At 44.7% G+C, this 19,317-nt stretch overlaps 1 protein-coding gene across 1 annotated transcript in view; it reads left to right on the top strand.

The window, feature by feature from the left end:
• Nucleotides 1–3,407: 3,407 nt before the first annotated feature.
• Nucleotides 3,408–19,317, top strand: part of GNA13 (G protein subunit alpha 13) — a 29,921-nt gene continuing 14,011 nt past the window's right edge. The window contains exons 1-2 of the mRNA XM_080560603.1: nucleotides 3,408–3,797; nucleotides 5,547–5,773. Of these exons, the coding sequence (XP_080416729.1) occupies nucleotides 3,515–3,797; nucleotides 5,547–5,773 (510 nt within the window). The 5' untranslated portion in view covers nucleotides 3,408–3,514. The remainder of the gene's footprint in view (nucleotides 3,798–5,546; nucleotides 5,774–19,317) is intronic.

Raw genomic sequence — 19,317 nt, 5'->3', positions numbered from 1 at the left:
ACTTGCGGAGAACAAACAGACTTTTACGGTCCCTGATACAGTCCTGAAGATATCTGTGTGAATTTGTGAGTCAGGAAAGCAATGGGCTTGGACAGCGGGGCAGAGCAGCAGAGGGAGGGCTGGCAGAAGCCCTGCGGGCTCCCTGCCTTCCCACTAATTTCTGGTTCCCTGTGTTATTCCTGACCTGTTCCGCACAGGGAAAGGTCTGATCAGAATTAAACTTTGTTTTCTGGTTCTCCTTGTGAGGTCCCTGTCAGTAACTTTCACTCTCACCAGACGCGTTCACAGCGAAGGCGACAATTCTTGTTGCTTTCTCTTGTGGAAAGCGCTGCAGGTGGAATCCCCCCTGTTTTAAAGATCACATTTCCTACGTGGTTGCCCCTTCTTCACACATCAGAAGTTAATCATGCAACACAAAAGGCATGTGGTGAGTAAGTACCTTTCTATCTAAGGAAACTGGGGACGGCGGTGAGGGGAAGGAAGGAGTAACGTAAATGAATCAATGAGAATGGCCCTGCAAGTGTGTCAAGCTCAGGCTGAATTTCGGTACGCAGTTCCTTCCAGGAAGATTTCAAAGCAGTTTATGAAAAAAAAAGAGTGCAAACTTGGCAGAGAGAGAGGCATGACTTAATCTCAGGTCTCCCAATAAGGCAATAGTTTAAGCAGCATCTCCGGAGCCCATTGTCCTGTCTGGTAGGGCACAAGCACTCAAAATGAGAGGCTTCCTTAGATGCCACATGGGAAGAGCTGTGAGCAGGAACGGGCAGCAAGCATTTATTTCCCATCACTCCTGGACTTTCCAGGGACAGGAGTGCGAAGATAAGAAGTGTCAAAGAGGAAGGAAAAAAGGAAAACACAAAAACCTTGTGCACCCTGCCTTGGAGATGAAACTTGGCTGCTTGGGAGAGAGGATGCAGCTGGGCTCGCTCACACCTGATGCAGGACTGAGCTGTTTGGCTTCCCCTGCTGAGCTGGATAACATTCAGTCTCCTCTCCACGGAAATCTGTCATCCTGAGAGCAGGAATAGCCCTTCCCTCTCTGCAGCACGCTGAGGGCCACGCTGGTTTGCCAAGAGACTGGGAATGGTGCACCTAGGAGGCTTTGTAGGGCTTGGCAGCTGCTGGGAACGTGAAAGGGAGAGGAGTGATGGCAGCACTGAGGGGAGGTCCAGCACTTAGGAGACTTGGACAGCTGGAAATGGGGAATGCGAGTACTGGAGAATGAGGTGACAAATTTGAGAGTGGGGTGGCAGCCAGCAGCAGCGACAGGGACCTGCCCAGGGAGGGCCAGCAGGAAGCAGCTGCCTGGAGCGCCACGGCTGCGCGGGGCAGCTGGCTGCGGGCGGCCGCAGGGAGAGGCTCCAGCAAGTCACTGGGAAGGCGAGTGGATGGGGAGAGTGAAGTGAAACGAGGGAAAAGAGGAAGGAAAAGGGCAAAAATGAGACTGCCAGGGAGAGCCGATGAGAGACCAAAGCAGCCTTGAAGGAAGCACAGGTAGACCTAGGAGACACCTGCCAGTCCTGAAGCAGCTCTGACCTCTGGTGAGGGATATCCTAGGTTAGGAAGGTGGTTTTGCTGTTGAAAGACACCAGAAAATAGCTATTACTCTTCATTCTTTCCCCCATTATTGTTGCAGCCTAGATTTTAGGTGCATTTTGCTGACGGCCTGGAAGAAGACTCATTATGGTATCCTTGCACAGGCTTGGCTGTCAGCTACCTTTTCTGCTGCACAACTTTGATTTTTCCTAAACTGCATCTACTGCTTTCTACATTTTTTTGTTGTTATACTTCACTGGTAGGTGTTAATTCGCTTCTCCAAAAGGAGGCAACCAATGCTGTCTGTGTGTTTTGTTGTTGGCTTCTTTAACTCTCTCCTTCACTAGGATGAAATAAATGTTCATTTTCTCTTAGAAAGAACATTAAACGTTTTTCAAAGGAAAGCACGAGTGTTACTTACTTCACTTTGCAGACAAGAAGCACAAAATTAGAAACATTTGGTGGGATTTTCATTCACTGAAAACTACTTAAATCCAAGAGGAATTGTAGAAACTGAGGAGTGCTCTGTGTTTCAGAAGGTGGGATAAGGCAGCTGTGTCAGGCTGGCAGAGATCACCGTTTTTAAAACTTGGACAAGAGCTCAAGAATTAGTCTTCCATGTCTGTACTAAAACTACCAGGATGTGCTTATTAGATGACTATATGAATTTTATACCACATCCTGCCCTCCTATAAGAAATGTTTTGTTTTGTTTTTTGTAAAGCCATATGGAAGGAGACCCTTCCAGTAGAGGCACAGTGATATTTCCTTGAGTTAAATTCAGCTCAGTTTCCTCTGTCCTTTCTTCCTATTTTCTAATTTAGGATTATCGTTAGAAAAAGCAGAAACACACTGACAGAAAAGATCAGCAGGTATCACATTTGAGATGTAAGGAGAGATGAAAAAGACATTTAATGTCACTTTTGCGTATGTTTGTATGTGATTTCTGCTGCATATTTCTATGACCAGCCACGTCAGAAGTGCAGCTCGATGTGGGTACATGTCCTTGCACCTGAGGTATGATATAGCACATTAGAAGTGCTTGATTTTCAGTCATATTTTACCTCACGCCTTACGTCTACAGAACGTAACCAGCGTGTCACTGTGCAGTTGAGAGCCCAGATCTGCTGTTTTGACCAACATGTATGACATAAGACTTGTCTGAATAGTTCTGAAAATTTGTGTTAATAATCAAAGTAATACAAAAGAGAACTACGTTTTTGCCAGTTATCCCGTGGACCACATCTTGTCGGCGTAATCCCGTGTTGGCAGTGTTGTGTCACCTCTCACTATGTTGGTTTACGTGACAGTGTGTTTGTAGGCTAATTTTTTCAAATTGATCAGCAGAATAATTGTGCTGAGGGATGGATCACACCAGGAGCGGGATTTTCAATCCTTGCGTGCCCTCAGTATATTACTTGCTCTACCCATCACATGAAGAGCCATTAACTTTTAGGAAAACTTCACTATTAAATACGTTCAAAGGGCCAAGCCCCACTCAAGGCCAGAAGCAGCGTTCGTTCAGCCTGGTTCCATGGCCCGGCAGCACAGCAAAGCTCTCCTCAGAGGATCCGGGCAGCGCGCACCGAGCCGTTGAGGCCATTTCCACAAACCCACTCGAGCCGTTCAGACCGTTTTTATTACAAAACCATTTTATTTCTGCGTCAAGAACAAAAACCCACTTCGCTGGCAAGCTTAACCGAGGGCTGACCCCCCTCTCCGGGGCCGCTCCCCAGCCATCCCCGTGCTCCCCTCACAGCCGCCACGGGGCCGCTTCCCGCCATTTCCTGTCAGGCTCCGCGCCCCGGGCGGGGCTCCCCGCAGAGGGCGGGCACGGGACGGCTGCCGGGCGGCCGGGGCGGCGGCAGCGGCGGCGGCGGTCACGTGAGGCGGGGCGGGGGGCGCATGCGCGCTGCGGAGGGCGGGCTGGTGCGGGCCGGGCCGGGCGGCCGCTCCCCTGGCTGGCAGTGCGCGCTAAGATGGCGGACTTCCTGCCGTCCCGCTCCGTGCTGTCGGGCTGCTTCCCCGGCTGCCTCCTCACCAGCGGCGAGGCCGAGCAGCAGCGCAAGTCCAAGGAGATCGACAAGTGCCTCAACCGCGAGAAGACCTACGTGAAGCGCCTCGTCAAGATCCTGCTGCTGGGCGCGGGCGAGAGCGGCAAGTCCACCTTCCTCAAGCAGATGCGGATCATCCACGGGCAGGACTGGGACCGGGCGGCCCGCGAGGAGTTCCGTGCCACCATCTACAGCAACGTGATCAAGGGTGTGTGCTTGGACCCCCTCCCCGGGGCACCCCCCGGCCCTGGGTCGCCGCCCTGAGGGGCTCCGGGAGGGGCCGGGGCCGGCTGTGGGGTGCTGGGGCCGGGTTTGGGGCCGCCCGGTGGTTGCCCCGGCCCCGCAGCGGGGGGGTCGCCGGTCCTGACCCCTCACAGGGCTCGTCCCGGTTGGGGCTGGTGGCCCCCGGGGCGCGGGGTGAGCTCTCATGGCAGGGAGGCGACGGGGAAAAAAGCTCACCTGGTAGGGTGTGAGGGTGGGATGGGGCCCGTGGTGGAGGGGGAAGGTGCCTCAGCCCCTCGTGGTGGTGGGAGAAGGGCTGCCCCCGGCTGGGACCTCGCCTGCGCTGACACCTCGCCCGGCAGCCGCCCTGGGGTGCGTGGCCAGAGCCCCCGTACGCGGCTGGGAGCGGGCTCCAAATTTCGCTGCTGTCACCCTCCTTCATCTGCCACGCTTCTGCTTCCCAAATCAGTGCCTTTGCTCGTCAGATTTGGAGTTGGAGCTGGGTAATGCTGGGACAAACTCTTAACCAAGTTTCCTGAGGCAGCAAACTACAGACATCAGCCCCGCGCTTCAGTGGGGCTCCTAAATCCCACCAGTTCTCAGGGAGTTGATTTATAAAGCTGTTTACAAATCGAGTCCAAAAAAAATCAAAAATAGCAAGGTAGTAAAAATCGCAAGCGGGAAGGTTGATGAGGTTATAGTCTATTAATAATGTAATTCTTACTGCGCAAGAGTATACACGTAGGAACTGCAGGTCGTCTTTTGCTGAAATCATTGCTTTTGACAGATACAAAAATCATAGAATGGAATTGAAAAAGTACCTTGGTGTTGAAGGGGCATGTTGTTACACAGCCATCTGTCAGTACATCTTACTTATGCCTTCCCCCGTACCTTTACAGTTGCTTATTCTTCCTGGATTATTTTTTGCCACTAGTAAATCTAATAGTAGAATTTATGTCATTTAATTTATCAGTGTCAACACAGTGGTCTTTTTTTCTTCTAAGAGCTGTGTAAGGCAAGATTAAAATAATCAGTTTCTCCTACAGAGCATTTACTTTTTTTTTTTTTTTGAAACTACAGTAACTGTGGGAAAATCTTTATGTAAAGCAATTCATTCTGCTCTTAAGTGGTAAAACATACAGTTCAGAAAGCGCTGTGACTTTAGTAAGTGTAATCTACATATCTGTGAAAATATTAAAGGCAGTGACAACTCTCTACAATGAGTTATAACTATATACAAAGTTAATAAGAATACAAGGACTAGGCAACCTTAAAATAAGCCATCAGATGCTTTAACATATTCTGAAATAAGCTTTTAAACATGTTTCCTGTGTCTTGTATTTCTGACAGGTAAATATAATGATAGTAAAATGGTTTTGGAGGTCAGAGGAAAGTAGGAATATCTGTAAAAGCTATTTATGTAGTAACATAGATTGGGGATTTAGTAATTTAAAAACTGTACTTCTGCAGGAGTTAAACTTGCAGTTTGGATGTTACACCGTTTAATAAGGCCGTGTTCTTCTGGTAGCAACTCTCTGAGTTTTGATATTACCTGGAAATGTAGTACTTAAAATCCATTTTTCAGAACCTTTCTTATTTTCTGCTGGGCGCATAGTCTTACTGAGCCTCGATTGTACAGAGTAAGGGTATTGTTTGAATCCTTGCAGACTTGTAGGTTAGTGAAACATTAGACGCTGAGAAATTCTAATTGCGATGCTCTTTCATGGTGTTAAAGGTGTGAGAGTCCTCGTAGATGCCAGAGAGAAACTTCATATCCCTTGGGGAGATCCTGCGAACCAGAGCAATGGAGATACGATGATGGCTTTTGATACCCGGTCGGTCACAGTGGTGCAAGGGATGGTGGAGACGGCAGTTTTTTTACAGTACCTCCCGGCCATAAGAGCTCTCTGGGCAGACAGCGGTATCCAGCACGCGTACGACCGGCGCAGAGAATTCCAGCTGGTAAGATTTGCTTTTTGGAGTTTTCAGTTGGGCTTGTACGATGTCTTGTTCCTATTTTGCTTTTCAGTGAAACTGAAAAAATTGATTCCCAAGCGGCCTCCTTACGGGTGTTGAGCATTTTGGATGGCAGACTGTTACACTGGTGTTGCAGACAGATGCTTAGCTTCTTCCCCCCTCCTTGTTTTCCAAAACCAAGATTAATGTAGAGCTCCCGACATAATTGTCCTCATTTAATATGTGAGAAAGCTCAGGCATAGAGTGCTTTTTATGTTCTGCCACAAAGCTAGGACCTGTCTAGTGTTTTTACTGTATGATTATTTTCTACCTTGTGCTAACTGGTGCATTAACTTAAAAAAAAAAAAAAATAATTAAAAATCATAGCTTGCAATAAAGGAAGAGTTGATAGTAATGTGATTTTTAGGAAAAGATATGCATGGGTTAATGAGAAGAATTTAAAAACCACTCCCTTCTCTATTCCAATTTGAGCAATCTAGCAAACATTCCCTCTATACTTCCTGTTTAATTTAAAATGTCTATGTTAATTCTCATGTAATGAGATTTTTGTTATATGAAAGTTCTCAGCTGAAGATGAAATGTACAATTCAACAGCAGGATTGGGAAGGAAAAGGGAATGTCATGATTCTTGAGTTGGAGCTCTGACTGTTTGTGACAGCTGAAGTCCCTTTGCTCGATTTCCATGCTAATGGTGCAAAAGGAAATGAAGACTTAAGTTAATTTGCTGTTTGTTTTGTAGGCTTCTGTAGTAAAATGCCAATGGCATACGGTTTCTTAGGGGTGGGGTTGCAGGTTGAGAACCTTAAAATAGATTAAATCTGTTCCTGTAGGTCTCTTAAACCTAAGTGGCTTTGTGTTTTTATGTCTTAAAAATAACCTTTGTGTTAGGGTGAATCTGAACAATAGCTGATGATGTCTCCCGTTGAGCTATTATGAACGATTGTGTAATTGTAGGCTGTCTTAAAGAGGTTGTGTAAATACTCTTTATAAATATGTATTGCCCTAATCCTGGAATGTCTTCCAGAGCGTGCTGCATGGCAGGTGCTTGAGTAGCCTATCCCCTGCCCGGCCTGGTACTGTGCTGTGTAAATGGGTTCCTAGGGAGACCTGACGCTTGCATTTTGCATTCAAAGTGATCAGAAAGGGGTAACGAACCGCTCTGCTGTATTCAAGATCCTCTTCTGGTGCAGATGTGACTTCTGGTGACGTAACTGCTGTGCTGGAGCGAGCCGTTTTAAAATCCGTTAAGTAAAATCGTTTCGTCTTTACTAGGCACGCTTCATGACTTCAGGCTAAATAGCTCCCTTTTCCTTCGCTGCTGCTGCTGTCATCTTGAGTTTCTGACAAGTAGGTTCTTTCCATAACTGAACCATGTGCAGAGTTTCACTTTGAGTAGGAGCTGAAGAGGTTTTCTTCTGAATCTACTAAAGGGGAAAAAAAAGATTGCTATGTTTTTGGTAGCCCCTAAGTCTGTATAATATTATCTACTCTATATATATATCGTTCTGGGACAGAATTTTAAGTATTTCTTGGAAGTGTTATGCATAGTTGAGTATTGTCCTAATACTAGATTTTACAGATCAGATAACTGCTTTATTTATACTTACATGGCTTTGTTTCCTAAATCCTTTCAAAATCTCAGCCCAGTGTATTTATGCCAAGTTAGAAACGTGAGGAAAAAAGAAAAAAAAAAGCGGAATGATGTCATTGTACTGAGCACAAGCAGAGTGATAAAGCGATGCCTGAGCATCAAGTCTCAGTTTTGCCCCAGTAAGCTTAAACATGAGTTATGAGAGCTCCACGTGCGTAACGGAAGGACAGAAACTCCTGAAAGCAGTGCACGTTCTTGCCGTATCTGTTGGCAGACTTTATAGAAACGTGTTCAGAGTTCAGGTACACGTCGTGGTATGGAGGGAAGACACCCATGGTGGAGGAGGGAGTTATGGGTGTTCCCCGAGCCAGGAGGTAGGGTGGAGGAAATTGGAAGACACACAGACCAGTTGTATTGAGAACCAAATCTTGAAATAAGGCTTAAAAGGCTGAAAATGTTTGGTATTGGAATATGGGGAGTAAAAGACAAATACTGTTCTACATCCAGTTCAACTGCATGCAGCAGAAAATGAAAGGAGAGAGATCAGCAATAGTATAATTATATATTTAGGAGAGAGGGAAGAGTGTCGTAAAAAAAAAAAAAGTACAGTGCTGGGACTGAGCATGGTAGAAGAGAATTATTTGCCTGCATCTACTCTAACTTCAGACTGAGCGAGCTGAGCTTTTTTTCCACTGGACTGAGTTTGACACTGTGCTGAAAACATGGTTCCTATTATGAGGGCACAGGCAGGAATGTTGAGAAAGTGCTGTTTACGATGGGAATAAGACAGTTTGGGGCAAAGGTAGAAGTGTGCAAATGAAGAACAGAGCGGTGATGGATAAGGAGTGAAACAAATTTACATTGAAATCCAGGGGAAAAGGAAGTAACAGTGCTGCTCTAGGAGCCATTTGTACTTGGAACAGATAGGAAGTACAGAAAAAGAGAGGCGAAGATTAAAGTTTCTGCATTTATAAGCTAAAATTTAAAGGTGTTTGTGAGAGATCATGGAGCTGTTCTTGCTTCTGTTTCGTTTTAGTCCGTCTTCCGTTCATGGTGCCAGACATGATTCTAGGAGCCTGAAGAAAGAACGTAGGCTTTTTATAGCAGCGTGAGGGGGAAAAACAGAATGCGGTTGTATTTTAATGGAATTAGAAATCAGCATTTCCATGCCTAGTTCACTAGAGTGTCCTTCCTCATTTTGGTAACTTGAGTGGTCATGCGAATAGAGTATCGTCTGGTTCCCTCGGTGTAAAAATAGGGGCCTTCTGCCCAGCAGCACAGCAGCGTTTGTGAAAACTCGTGAGTTCGCCCTCGTGTAATGCTTTAAAACTGGAAAGAGCTAATGACAGCTTATGGTGCAACAGACACAACTTCAGTACTTCTCAGCTGGTCAGTGTAAGGATCCCTCAAACTTTATTACAAACCAAAGCCATTCAGGTACTAACTTGGGTACCTACAGGTTATTTTGGATCTGTAGCTTAGACAGGTTCTGCAGTTCTGCTTGGGATTTTGGGCATCCTCAAGCTTTCTCTTCATCTGCTTCATCTCCTATGGCCTTGCATCAGATAGCAAAAGTGGATTATTGATGGAGCTGGTCTGCATCACCCTAATGCTTTGTCATCCAATTAACATTTCGGATTTCCCATTGCAAGTTGATTTCCAATTTAAAAAAAAAAAAATCTCATGAAGGGACTTGTATAACTGCATCTATTATCTTAATTCTGTAACGTGCAGACCAGTGGTTAATTTCAGCACGAAACCCAGTCAGTATTGCGGTTGGTCAGAAAGCTGATGAATGCTGGAGTGAAATTTGTGTCACTTTGTTTGGAGGAGGTGGTAAGCAGCATATATATTTGTATGGATGAGGAAGAAAACAGAGGGTTTTTTTGTTTGTTTGTTTGTTTTTAAAAAAAAAAAAAAAAGTAAAGGCTGTCTCAGGACCTGCCTAGAGCTTTTTCCTAGCTGCTATGTTTATACTCAGGAGGTACTCAGAGTTCTGCGGCTGTAAAGATTTGCTGCTCTCATCGAGATTTGCTTCGAGGCGCTGGCAGCTGAGGAAGCGTCTTGCTCTGGCGCTGTGCATCTCTAACACCGAGGACAGGGCTCCTGTGTACGAGCGCTGCTGTGCGCAGCCTCTCACCTTAGTTCGCCGTGAACCTGCAGTTCCTGAGGCTTGCTGCTAGAGTCACTAACAAAGAAGGGTTTTGAAACAGTCTCCCTGAGTCTTCTGCTTCTCCAAGACTGGAAAAGAGGGATGCAATCTTCAGATAGATGCTATACTTGCCCTACTTGCAGATCACACCGATTTTTGTAAATGCCGTGACCCTGCAGTGCAAGGAGGCAGCGATGACGCTTGATTCTGCCAGCATTTGCATAGAAGTGCAGACACAGGTACAGCAAGGACGACTGGATATGCATTTACTTCTGGGTCCTGTTTACTTTTGTGACATGTCTGCTAGTGCTTGATCAGATTATAGAAGACAGGAAAAGGCGTGTTCTGCTTGAAGTTCTACTGCTAGTTTTGCTGCAGCTTCTCTGTAGCATTGTCGGAGAGTATTGTTCGGTTTACTGGAAGATTGTATTTCATCTTATTCTTTTGGGGCTTTTCTGGCTTCTGTCTCTGAGTATTGATGGGGCTGTTGTATGTAAGAGAGCATTAAATTTCCATAAATTTTCATTTATGGATAGAGTCAGCCCTCAAATGGCCACTGCAAAGCATTAGCAATATTTGCCATTCTTTCAGGTCCGTGGGCAACAGATCCGTGCCTGCTTATAGAGTAGTGATCCTGAGGAGGCCGGTGGTTTGATGGCTGACTGGGCTGCCCCAAGTTGGCGTCTTCCTCTTTCTCAAGTGTGGACGCACGTCTTAGGAAACAGTTGTGAGGTCAGTGCCTCAGCAGCTCTGAAGTCACTGGTGTAGAACCTGGAAAAAGGCAGGGTACGTTATCTGCGCTTCATCGGTGTCTTCGACGCCGTACTTGTGACACAGAACTTCCAAAGCTTTTCAGCAGCTTGTGCCCGCTGGCACGTGTAAATATTCATCCTCTGCAACCTCCCCAGACCCCCAAGCGGGGGGCAGAGATGTCTATTTTTGTTTGTTTTTTCTCCGCTCCCTTTCCCAGATCTCCTCCTGGTTCTAGGACTGTTTCTGCTTGAAGTGGATAGGTGGCTTTTCTATTTAGGATGTGCTTGAGTGCATAAACTGTCAGAAAGTTTCCTAGACTGATGTAAGAATCTTCATTACAGGCATGAGATCCACTCCCCCAGTGTTTCTGTAAACACATGCATTGGCTTAATCATATAATTGAGAGTTACTGTATTTAAATAAAACATAGTGATTACACTGAATGTTGCTTAAATTTTAGTGGTGGGGAAAAAAAAACACAAGCCTGCTGCTGCTTTGTCGGTGTTGAAATACGAATTATTTTCCCCTTTTTTCCCTGGCCTGCCAAACGTCCCATCACAGGACGGCATGTGTACGGTGAGCATAGCTCCTTAAAACCCTTGGAAAAGTTAGAGCTGCTTGCCGTCTTTTGGTCTTTCCTTACATATGAATCGGATTTACCAAAGATTGTTGCTATAACTATGGAAAGAAAAACGTTTTACAAATTTCTACTTAAAAAATGAGTCATTCAGATTCTCGGGAGAGGCTCAGAGTCTTTGCTGTTTTGCTGTTTTTCTTGCCCTGGTGACAAGATCATGCTGATTTGTATTAATAAGGCTCTTTATAGAGATTAACGCTAGAGTCAAACAATAAGGAGGCTTGAGCTTCCTTCTTCTTGCTTTTTGGCCAGGAACCCTCCAACGTGTGTACTAGCGCTCTGGGTAATGGGGATTGGCCGTAATATTTTAATTGAGCTCAATTACTTTCAAGTGAGCTTTAACACTAACTTCACACAAATGCTAATTTTCTTCATTTTCCAAATTGGGATTAGGATTTCTGTCCGGACCTCTGAGTTACTGTGCCTTGAGCGGCTGCTTCTGGGGCTGCCCGCTTCCCTTTCTGCCGTTCTTCCTTTCCTGCCTGCGAAGTTTGCAGCAGCAAGGCACTGAAGTACTTGGGGTGGTCTTGTAGTACCAGTTGATTTGTGCGGCAGGCTGGTCTCATTTTACTGATGAACATCTCCATCAGTTCTCTTTCCTGAACGCATAGGAAGTAGATTTGCTTGTGCCCACGGTAGGGTTTTTTTCAAGTTTAAGAGTTATTTTGTTATGGCCTTTGCCTCCACTTGCAGAGTGGTGACTGTGGTTGTTATGCTGCACGCTGCCAAGGCGTTTGGTGCAGAATGTGCAGCTACTCCAACTGTGTGTGTATATATATAAACAATATAAAAATTATTATTAATCCAGAGTGATATCTGTACTTAAAACTGATTTTTCTTCAGTGAGGGCTCTCTTGATGTGAACGTGTTATCCCAGTACACACATGAGACAGAAGCATGTTGAGTTGACTTCCAACCAAGAACGCCAGCAACTTTCTGGGGCTACTGTGCTGCATTTCTCAATTTAAACTCAATCCAGATAACCTGCTTATGGGCAACAACTGCTTTTAAAATGCTGCCTTCCACAATAGAGTTTGAGAGCACAGTGCCGGGCTGTTATGCAAATTCAGGCTTGAACGGCCTAGGCAATGTTGATCGTGTGCCTTAGTTTTCTAAATATTTTGTTGCAGAAGACTAGAAGGTGACGTTCTTTCTGCAAAACTCTAGATCTCTATAAATGAGCCTTGATTAAAAGCAACAGTAAAGGTAAAATGAAAGTGCTGTTCTGAACGCGCTGTACGTGTCAGCAACCTCTAAAGAGTTCACAGGAAGAGACTTTCTCAGCCTTTCACGACTTGAATGGGTAAACCAGTTCTCAGCAACTTCTTTTAAATGGGTGCAAATGTGCTAGATGAGCTTCAGCTGCTCCTGCTGCCCAAAGGCTAATGTGAGACCTCGGTACAAACACTGGTTCAGAGCCGATTTCCTTATTAACTAACCTGCAGTACACGACGTGTTAGTACCTGTAGCACTGTATATTTCACAGTTTCACAAAATTTCAGTATAGCAATGGCTACGACTTGTTCTTTGGCCATGTAGAAGTGAATTACTAAACATAAGCCCAATCTACACTACAAAGTCCCAGTATTCATAGCTGTCAGCAAATCTGCATGCTGGCAAAACATGCGGTGTGAGAGCAGCTGTGACGTTCCATCTATATAGGTGAAATTAATTTTGCACCTGAGGCAAAGAATATAGAGCGATCTTTTTCATATGCAAATACGGGATCCTCTAGGATTAAGGTGCAGTGCCAGGGGCAGTGTTGATTTGTGCTGCTGTTCCCTAATTTGAGTTTACTGTAATGAGATTTCAGCCTTGGAGGTTGGTAAGTCTGCTCTCACTGAGCACGTGATACTTGGGTTGCATTCGGATGCCTGTTGAGGCTGTCTGCATTGACCTGAACTTCAGTTTGTGATGAGTGCTATTGAAATGCTTGCTGTTGATGCCGTAGCTCTTATGCAGAAGCAGCAAAATGGTAGGAAACTTTAGCTGGTGGTAGCTGAGGAAGTTGCTTAAGAAAATGTGAGAAAACGTTAAGTACAGCTGACCTGACTACGTAAGAAAAGCAATAGAATAACTCTACTAGTGTAAGATGTAAAATACGTTCCGTGTCACCCTAATTCTCCATACCAGCCTTGTGTCTACTGACACTTTGGTTTTGAAGTACCTGAATTTACCACAAATCGACTGAGAAGTTCAGGCGGTGCAGAGCCTGCCCTCCTGTCGGAATGCTGAGCTGTGATCCTGACCAAGTACCGAGTGGTATCTTGTTCTGCTCTGCAATATGAAGCTTTTGGGTATAATATGTTAAGGATGAAGAAATTGGTTGTAAAACACAACATTAGTTAACCTGGCAACCTCAAACATTAAATGTGTTTAGTCTAAATTGAATAATCCTGGTGACCGAGAGCTTGTCCTTGTTCTCTACAACCAAAGTTGCTCCATGGGACAAATTTAAACGGTGAATAAAGAAGCTGAAGACGGTCAGCAGCTAAAGAGGGTCCTAAGTAATTCCTAGTATCTTCTCCACATGCGTGTCTACATCAACAATAAGCATCAGGTAATATGACTGAAAGGTTATGGAATTTTAAATACAGGAAACAACCTGTTTTTTTGTCATCACAATGATTTTAGCTTGACAACTTTAATGATCTCAGAGAAGAAAAAATGTGGACCATAGTAGGCAATGAGCTGCCTTCTACAGCACTTAATTCACTGTACCGTGCTGCACGCTTCTCCGTCAGGCATTCGTGCCTTAAATTTCTGCCCAGTACTTCAGAGTCTCTCCAGTAGCTAGAGTGTCGTGCACCTCCTCCTTGACTTAACCAAGGAGCTGGAAAGGCCACAAATTCTCTTTCTGGTGAGAGGTACGGGAAGGCATAATCGTGTGAGTTTGTGTCTTTATCCCACGTTTAATGATGCTGGAGAAATGATCTTTAAAAACCGACTGCAGTCTCAGCAGGCTGCCTAGAGCACTGCTCACTGGACGCGTGGTGGTGCTTGATCACCCACTGGTGACCGAACGGAGAGGATGCAGAAACTGCAGGGAGGGAAGGAGCAGTGTGCTGCTGCCTTCCGTGATCCAGAGGCCTGCTACAAAGCGGCGTGGAACAGTTGCACAGTGGCTTTAGTAGGTTAATTGCTAGTATGATACCCTGAATTCTGCAAAACGTTCGGAGCCTCTTGGATGTTGCTGCTGTTTTGGCAGTCTTCAGGACTTGACTTTGCTATTTTGAGTGCTTTGGACACAACTTTGCTATTTCTTAAAGAAATTAACATTCATGTAATGGTACTTGTAGATCTTTCACAAGACATAGTAAATTTATCGCTGAATCTTATCAGATAGCTTGTAACAAGAGCTGATATATTTGTATGTTATAAATGCTTAATTCTGCTGCTTTAGCGCTGTTTGCACACAGAAGTACCAGAACTTAATTGAAATGGATTCTGCTAATTGAGGCAGAGGAAGGAAATAGAAAGCATTTGGTCGCCTGGATTTCTCATGAGGCTGAAATAGAAACCAAATGTGTGCTGTAAAACTGAATCCTAGGGATACTTCAGTGCATGCATCAGTGTCTAGTTTAGGGTCCTGCTTTTAAAATGTTATGATTTAGTTTACAGAGTATGCAATCAGATGCTTTTCAAGCATCTTAAAGTTCAACATGACCAGTTTTAGTGCTGATGTGTTTCCACATGCCAAATATTTCTCGTGTTTTTTGGAGCCTTCACCAGTCCCGTACAACTTGGAAGCGAGCAGAGCTCTCTCTGCATGATGGATGGCAGATCTGCAGACTCACTCCTGCTTCAGCGTTAGATGAAACGCACTTGGAGTTGCAAACACATGAAGTCATGGAGCCAGTGGGTCAGTGCACTGAGAGAGGAGCAAATGTTTACAGTCTGGTTCCAGTCTGTGTTGTGTGCAAAACATCGAGAGTTTATATAGATGCTTCCCGGAGTGTAAATAGTAATTGGGAGGTGGCTGTTTCGTCTCGGTCAGTGCCTCTTTTCAGATGACTTCTGCTAGGCCTGTGGGGGTGAGTTGTGACCTGGGAGAGTTGTTCCATCAATGAAATTTTGAAAATCTTTCACAAAATATCGGTGTCTTTCCTGAAGTAAATTTTCTAGAAGAGGAGTTTGGATTTGTAAATACCGAGGGAGGGAGTAAAAAGGTCTTTGAAGAAAGAAAGCGCACCTGATCTCGTGGATAGTGTATCCTAATTTGTGTTCATGCATTGGTTTCTGTTCAGGTTCTGGCAAACGTAAGCATCTTTATCGGATGTTCCGGGTTTGCAGATGCTGTGTCCCATATGCCGTTTATTGCGTTTGTTCACCTGGCTCTGATCTCAAGAGGAGGCTGCAGCAGGCTTCTGTTTGCTTCACATTCAGAATGGTCCTGAGCTGGTCCGGAGGCTCTGTGGCATACACAGTATAAATGCTGTGTGTGGCTGGGGTTTTTAATCGTGGGAGAGCGTCTCAACAGACCCCTGGGTTTTGCTGCTGGGTTGCACAAACAGAATATCACTTGGTACGACCTAAAGCTACTCAGTTTTTCAGTATTTTCAGCTGATAATGGAATACGGCCCGATCTGCTTTTTGAGCAGTCTTTCAGAATTAGCTGGAAATGTCACAGCCGAGTGCTGTACGTGGAAGCGACTGCAGTTCGGTAGGTTTTAATGGAAAGTTGTCTCTGCTCTCGCCTAGAAGCTGTAGTGAATGTTCATACTTGTATGGGAACTTTATTAGGAAGCCAGCGATTAGATCCCTTCAGGAGTGGGGGGGGATACCTAGCTAAGAAAAACGAAATTGGATTTTCTGCTTCATAGGAAGACGATTCAAAACTGGAACAGTTTGTGGCATACAGCGTGTGGGTTGAGTTCTGCATAGTGCTCGGTCGTGGCTTCGCCGGGTTATTTGGGATAGCACATTACATCTGAGATCGCAGAAATACTCGACTGATCGGAGCAGCGCCAAGCTTCGCGTTCTGCAAGTCAGTGAAGCGCTTTGCAGGGCAGTGCAACGCCAGATTTGGTGCAAGAAAAACAATTCTGCCAGGGCCGCCTTCGAGAAGCTGGCTGTTGACTCAGGCGCACGTGGCTCGGCTTACCTCCCCCGTTCCACGCGCAGCTGTTGGGGTTTGGCAGCCGAAGTTCCCGCATGCCTGGGTGTCCGGCAGCCCGCAGGGGCTGCAGGGTGGCTGTAGTGCAGGCGCCCAGGTGGACGTGCTCCGTCTGCCTCCATTTGTTAACCGCGTTTGGAGAATTGTGCTTTAATTGGATTACTCGGGGAAATAGGGGATAACAGATTAAAGGGATATTGTTGGGTTAAAAACCCTTCTTAAACTTTTTCACCTTTCGCTGTTAGTGCCATTACACAAGATAAAAACGCCACTCGTGAAATAACTACGTGTGACTCCTCCCTTGCTTGGTTCTTCTGGAGCTTCACACAGAGCCCCCTCCACCGAATTGCATCCAGCTGTTCTGAATCCAAACTCAGCTCCTCTACCAAAAGGTTTTACAAAACATTACTTTTTGAGTCACGACTTAAACCCTTCTTTTTTGAGGACAGACGCTCAGCCATGTGACCGAATGCAAGAGAGGTTTCACTTCTACACTGCGTGATGCATTTCTGATTGCTCTGAAAAAAGGCAAACACAACTTGAGCTGCACATAGGAAGTGCTGAAAAGAGGAAATAGGATAGCGCTCTCAGCAGAGGTAGGATGAGCAGTGACGCATTTGTGACGTGCATTGGTGGAGAAAAGAATTGTTTTGTTACCCCTATAAAAGCAAATGTAGTCTCTATCTGAAACTCCCCAGGTCAGTAGAAAAAAAATGCTGAGACTGATCCTAATATGCTTAAGTTTTATCTTGAAAATGAGCAGATCAGAACTGAGCTGGCTATTCTATGGGTTGAACTGGAGAGAAGGAAGCTAGGAGACCCTAAAATGTCTGATCTTGCCATAAGGTACCTGCATTAGCCCCTTATAAGGCTGCTGTTTCGTTAATGCTTCCACTGGCAGCAGTGTGATTTTAAAGCAGTTTGCCCTCCCTTCTTGGGGGGATGAGTTTAACATGGATCAGTTATTGGATCTGGTTGTACCACAAGGCAGCAATAATGCTTTTGTGGGCATAAATGGGGGCTGCCTTGTTTGGGAAGGAGTTCCAGTTTGTGCTGGTTTTAACATAACTTTGTCCATAATTAACACTTAGAAAAAGGAAACATTTCTCTTCAGGAAATGTTTTCTGTTAGCACATTTTCAAATATTTTGATCGAGGCTTGCAGTTTGGTAAGTAAAAGTACTGCTGCTTATACTGATGCGTTTCTCTAAGTACCTTAGCACCCTTATAAAAGGGTGTATTATTGTATATGCTTATTGTAAATTCCTGAAACACTGCTAATAAAATTGCTCCCTAAACAAAGAGCAGTATATCAAGTGTTAGAGCAGAGGAATGGCAACTGGGAAACAAGTTGTTTCCCCCCAGCCATAGGAGATACCAGGGGAGTTACTGAAATGTTAATATAAAATAGGGAAAATCTGTGTTTTTTTTTTTAATTCAGTTCCTTGAATAAACAAGTTACTGCTATGAATGCGTAGAAGTTTCATCCTTTTCTGTTGACTGAGGCATGCTTGAAAGAGGAGCCCCCGTTAGGAAGCACGGGGAGCAGTGAACAATGAGAGAAATTAATTTGTAGAAACATGGAAGTTGAGAAGGAAAAGGGATTATTTTCACCTCTGAGGCTAGTGAAAGAAACCGAACAAATTTAATGTCTGGACATGAGACTTGGCTCAGCTTTTACTGCTCTAACAATCGACACAGTTTTGGATGAGCTGAACACGTTAACTAGGGCTGGATGCATTCGTGGCATGAGTGTACTGTCTCCATCGTCTGCTGCTTTCGTGCAGAGTTCTGAGTATCACCATTCTGGGGGGAGAGGGCTGTGGTGCTCTTCAGCGCAGATTTCCTGGTGAGAGAGACGTCTCTTTGACTAAACCATCTCCGTGAATTGCTTCTGTGCTTATTACGGGAATTTCTGAAAACTGCTGAAACCTCAAATGCAGCACTATTGATCTGCAGTCAGACTGCTTTGGACTCAGCTGGGGCTGGGGTGGGGCTCGAGAAAATAAAGGTTAGAGATCTCTTTTGTTGGATTCATTGTGAAAGTCCTAAGTCTTTAATAGCAAAAACTGTACATAATGGGGTGCAGGGTATAAGGATTATTAGGGTGAAGTGCAGAATTTTAGCACTCTGGTTCTTCCTACATCCTCTCCTCCTTCAGGCTGCTTTTCCACAGTTACAGGTGGCTCGCTTTGTATGCCAAGCTAGGCATATCCATGGCAACCTAAAAACAGTATAGTTACCTGGTCTTCCTCTAAACCAGGCTTTTTTTTTTTTTAAAGTGCTTTTTGTTGTTGTTATTTTGTAATAGGAGAGGAAATGTTGGTCTCTCTTTAGCCAGAAATTCAAGTAAGGTCAAGAAGAGAAAATGATTGGTTTCTATAATTCTGTTCTAGTAACCAAGCTCTATCTCCTCTTAGCATTAAATATCTGATTTACTCTTCCAAATACTTAAGTCTTGTCAACTTAGTATGCTTCATTGAACTTGCAGCCAAATTGCAGTTTGATAAATCGTGTGTTTATTTAAAGCTTGTGATGACTAAATCTTTATTTGATGCTTCTCCTCTCCCTTCTTTAACTGATAGCTTTTGGAAAAAACGTAGTGTCTGTGTTCCCCCAAAGCAACTAGAATTCATTTAGCTATCTTAAGGTTTCATCAAATCATGTTTTGGTTGCTGACATTGTTTTCATGGAAACCAAATAAATTGGTGCCACTTCCTGGGTTTAAAAGCAGCGTTCATCTGCTGTATACTTCACCTCGTTTTCCTCCCCTTCCCAAAATATTTTGTGGTTACTGTCCAAAATGCCACCAGTTAGTGTCTAAAGCAAAGTAATCTCTCTCTGTGCCATGTTTCATTTATACAAGATTATTAATTTGCTTTACTTCAGGAGACCACGTGAGCAGTTGTCCTATTGGTAAATACCCACTGTGCTGTAGTCACCTCGCTGCAGAAAAATTGTGTTACCCAAAACTTGGGATCCTTGGACAGGCATGAGCAAGGCTAGTGGAAATGAACGCAGGGTGTAAGGGAAGCTGTAGTTCTAATGTCAAATACCTTGATAAGAACATGATTTAGTTGTGCTTTCTTATAAATTATGTGCGTGTTCATGATAAAACGACTTGGCTTGACTTCCTTCAGAAAGGATCATAAGACTCCAGGAGGCACACAAGCTGTTTTGATTCAAACCTTTCTGAAAATGGAATATTTGACAGTTATGAATAAAGTTATTTAACAGTCAACTTCCTGTGGTTTACATGCATTTCTGAATCAGGAGGAGGC

Source organism: Anser brachyrhynchus (genome assembly GCF_964034855.1).
Source record: "Anser brachyrhynchus genome assembly, chromosome: 18".
Classification (NCBI taxonomy): domain Eukaryota; kingdom Metazoa; phylum Chordata; class Aves; order Anseriformes; family Anatidae; genus Anser; species Anser brachyrhynchus.
This window is presented reverse-complemented; position numbering and strand designations above follow the sequence as displayed.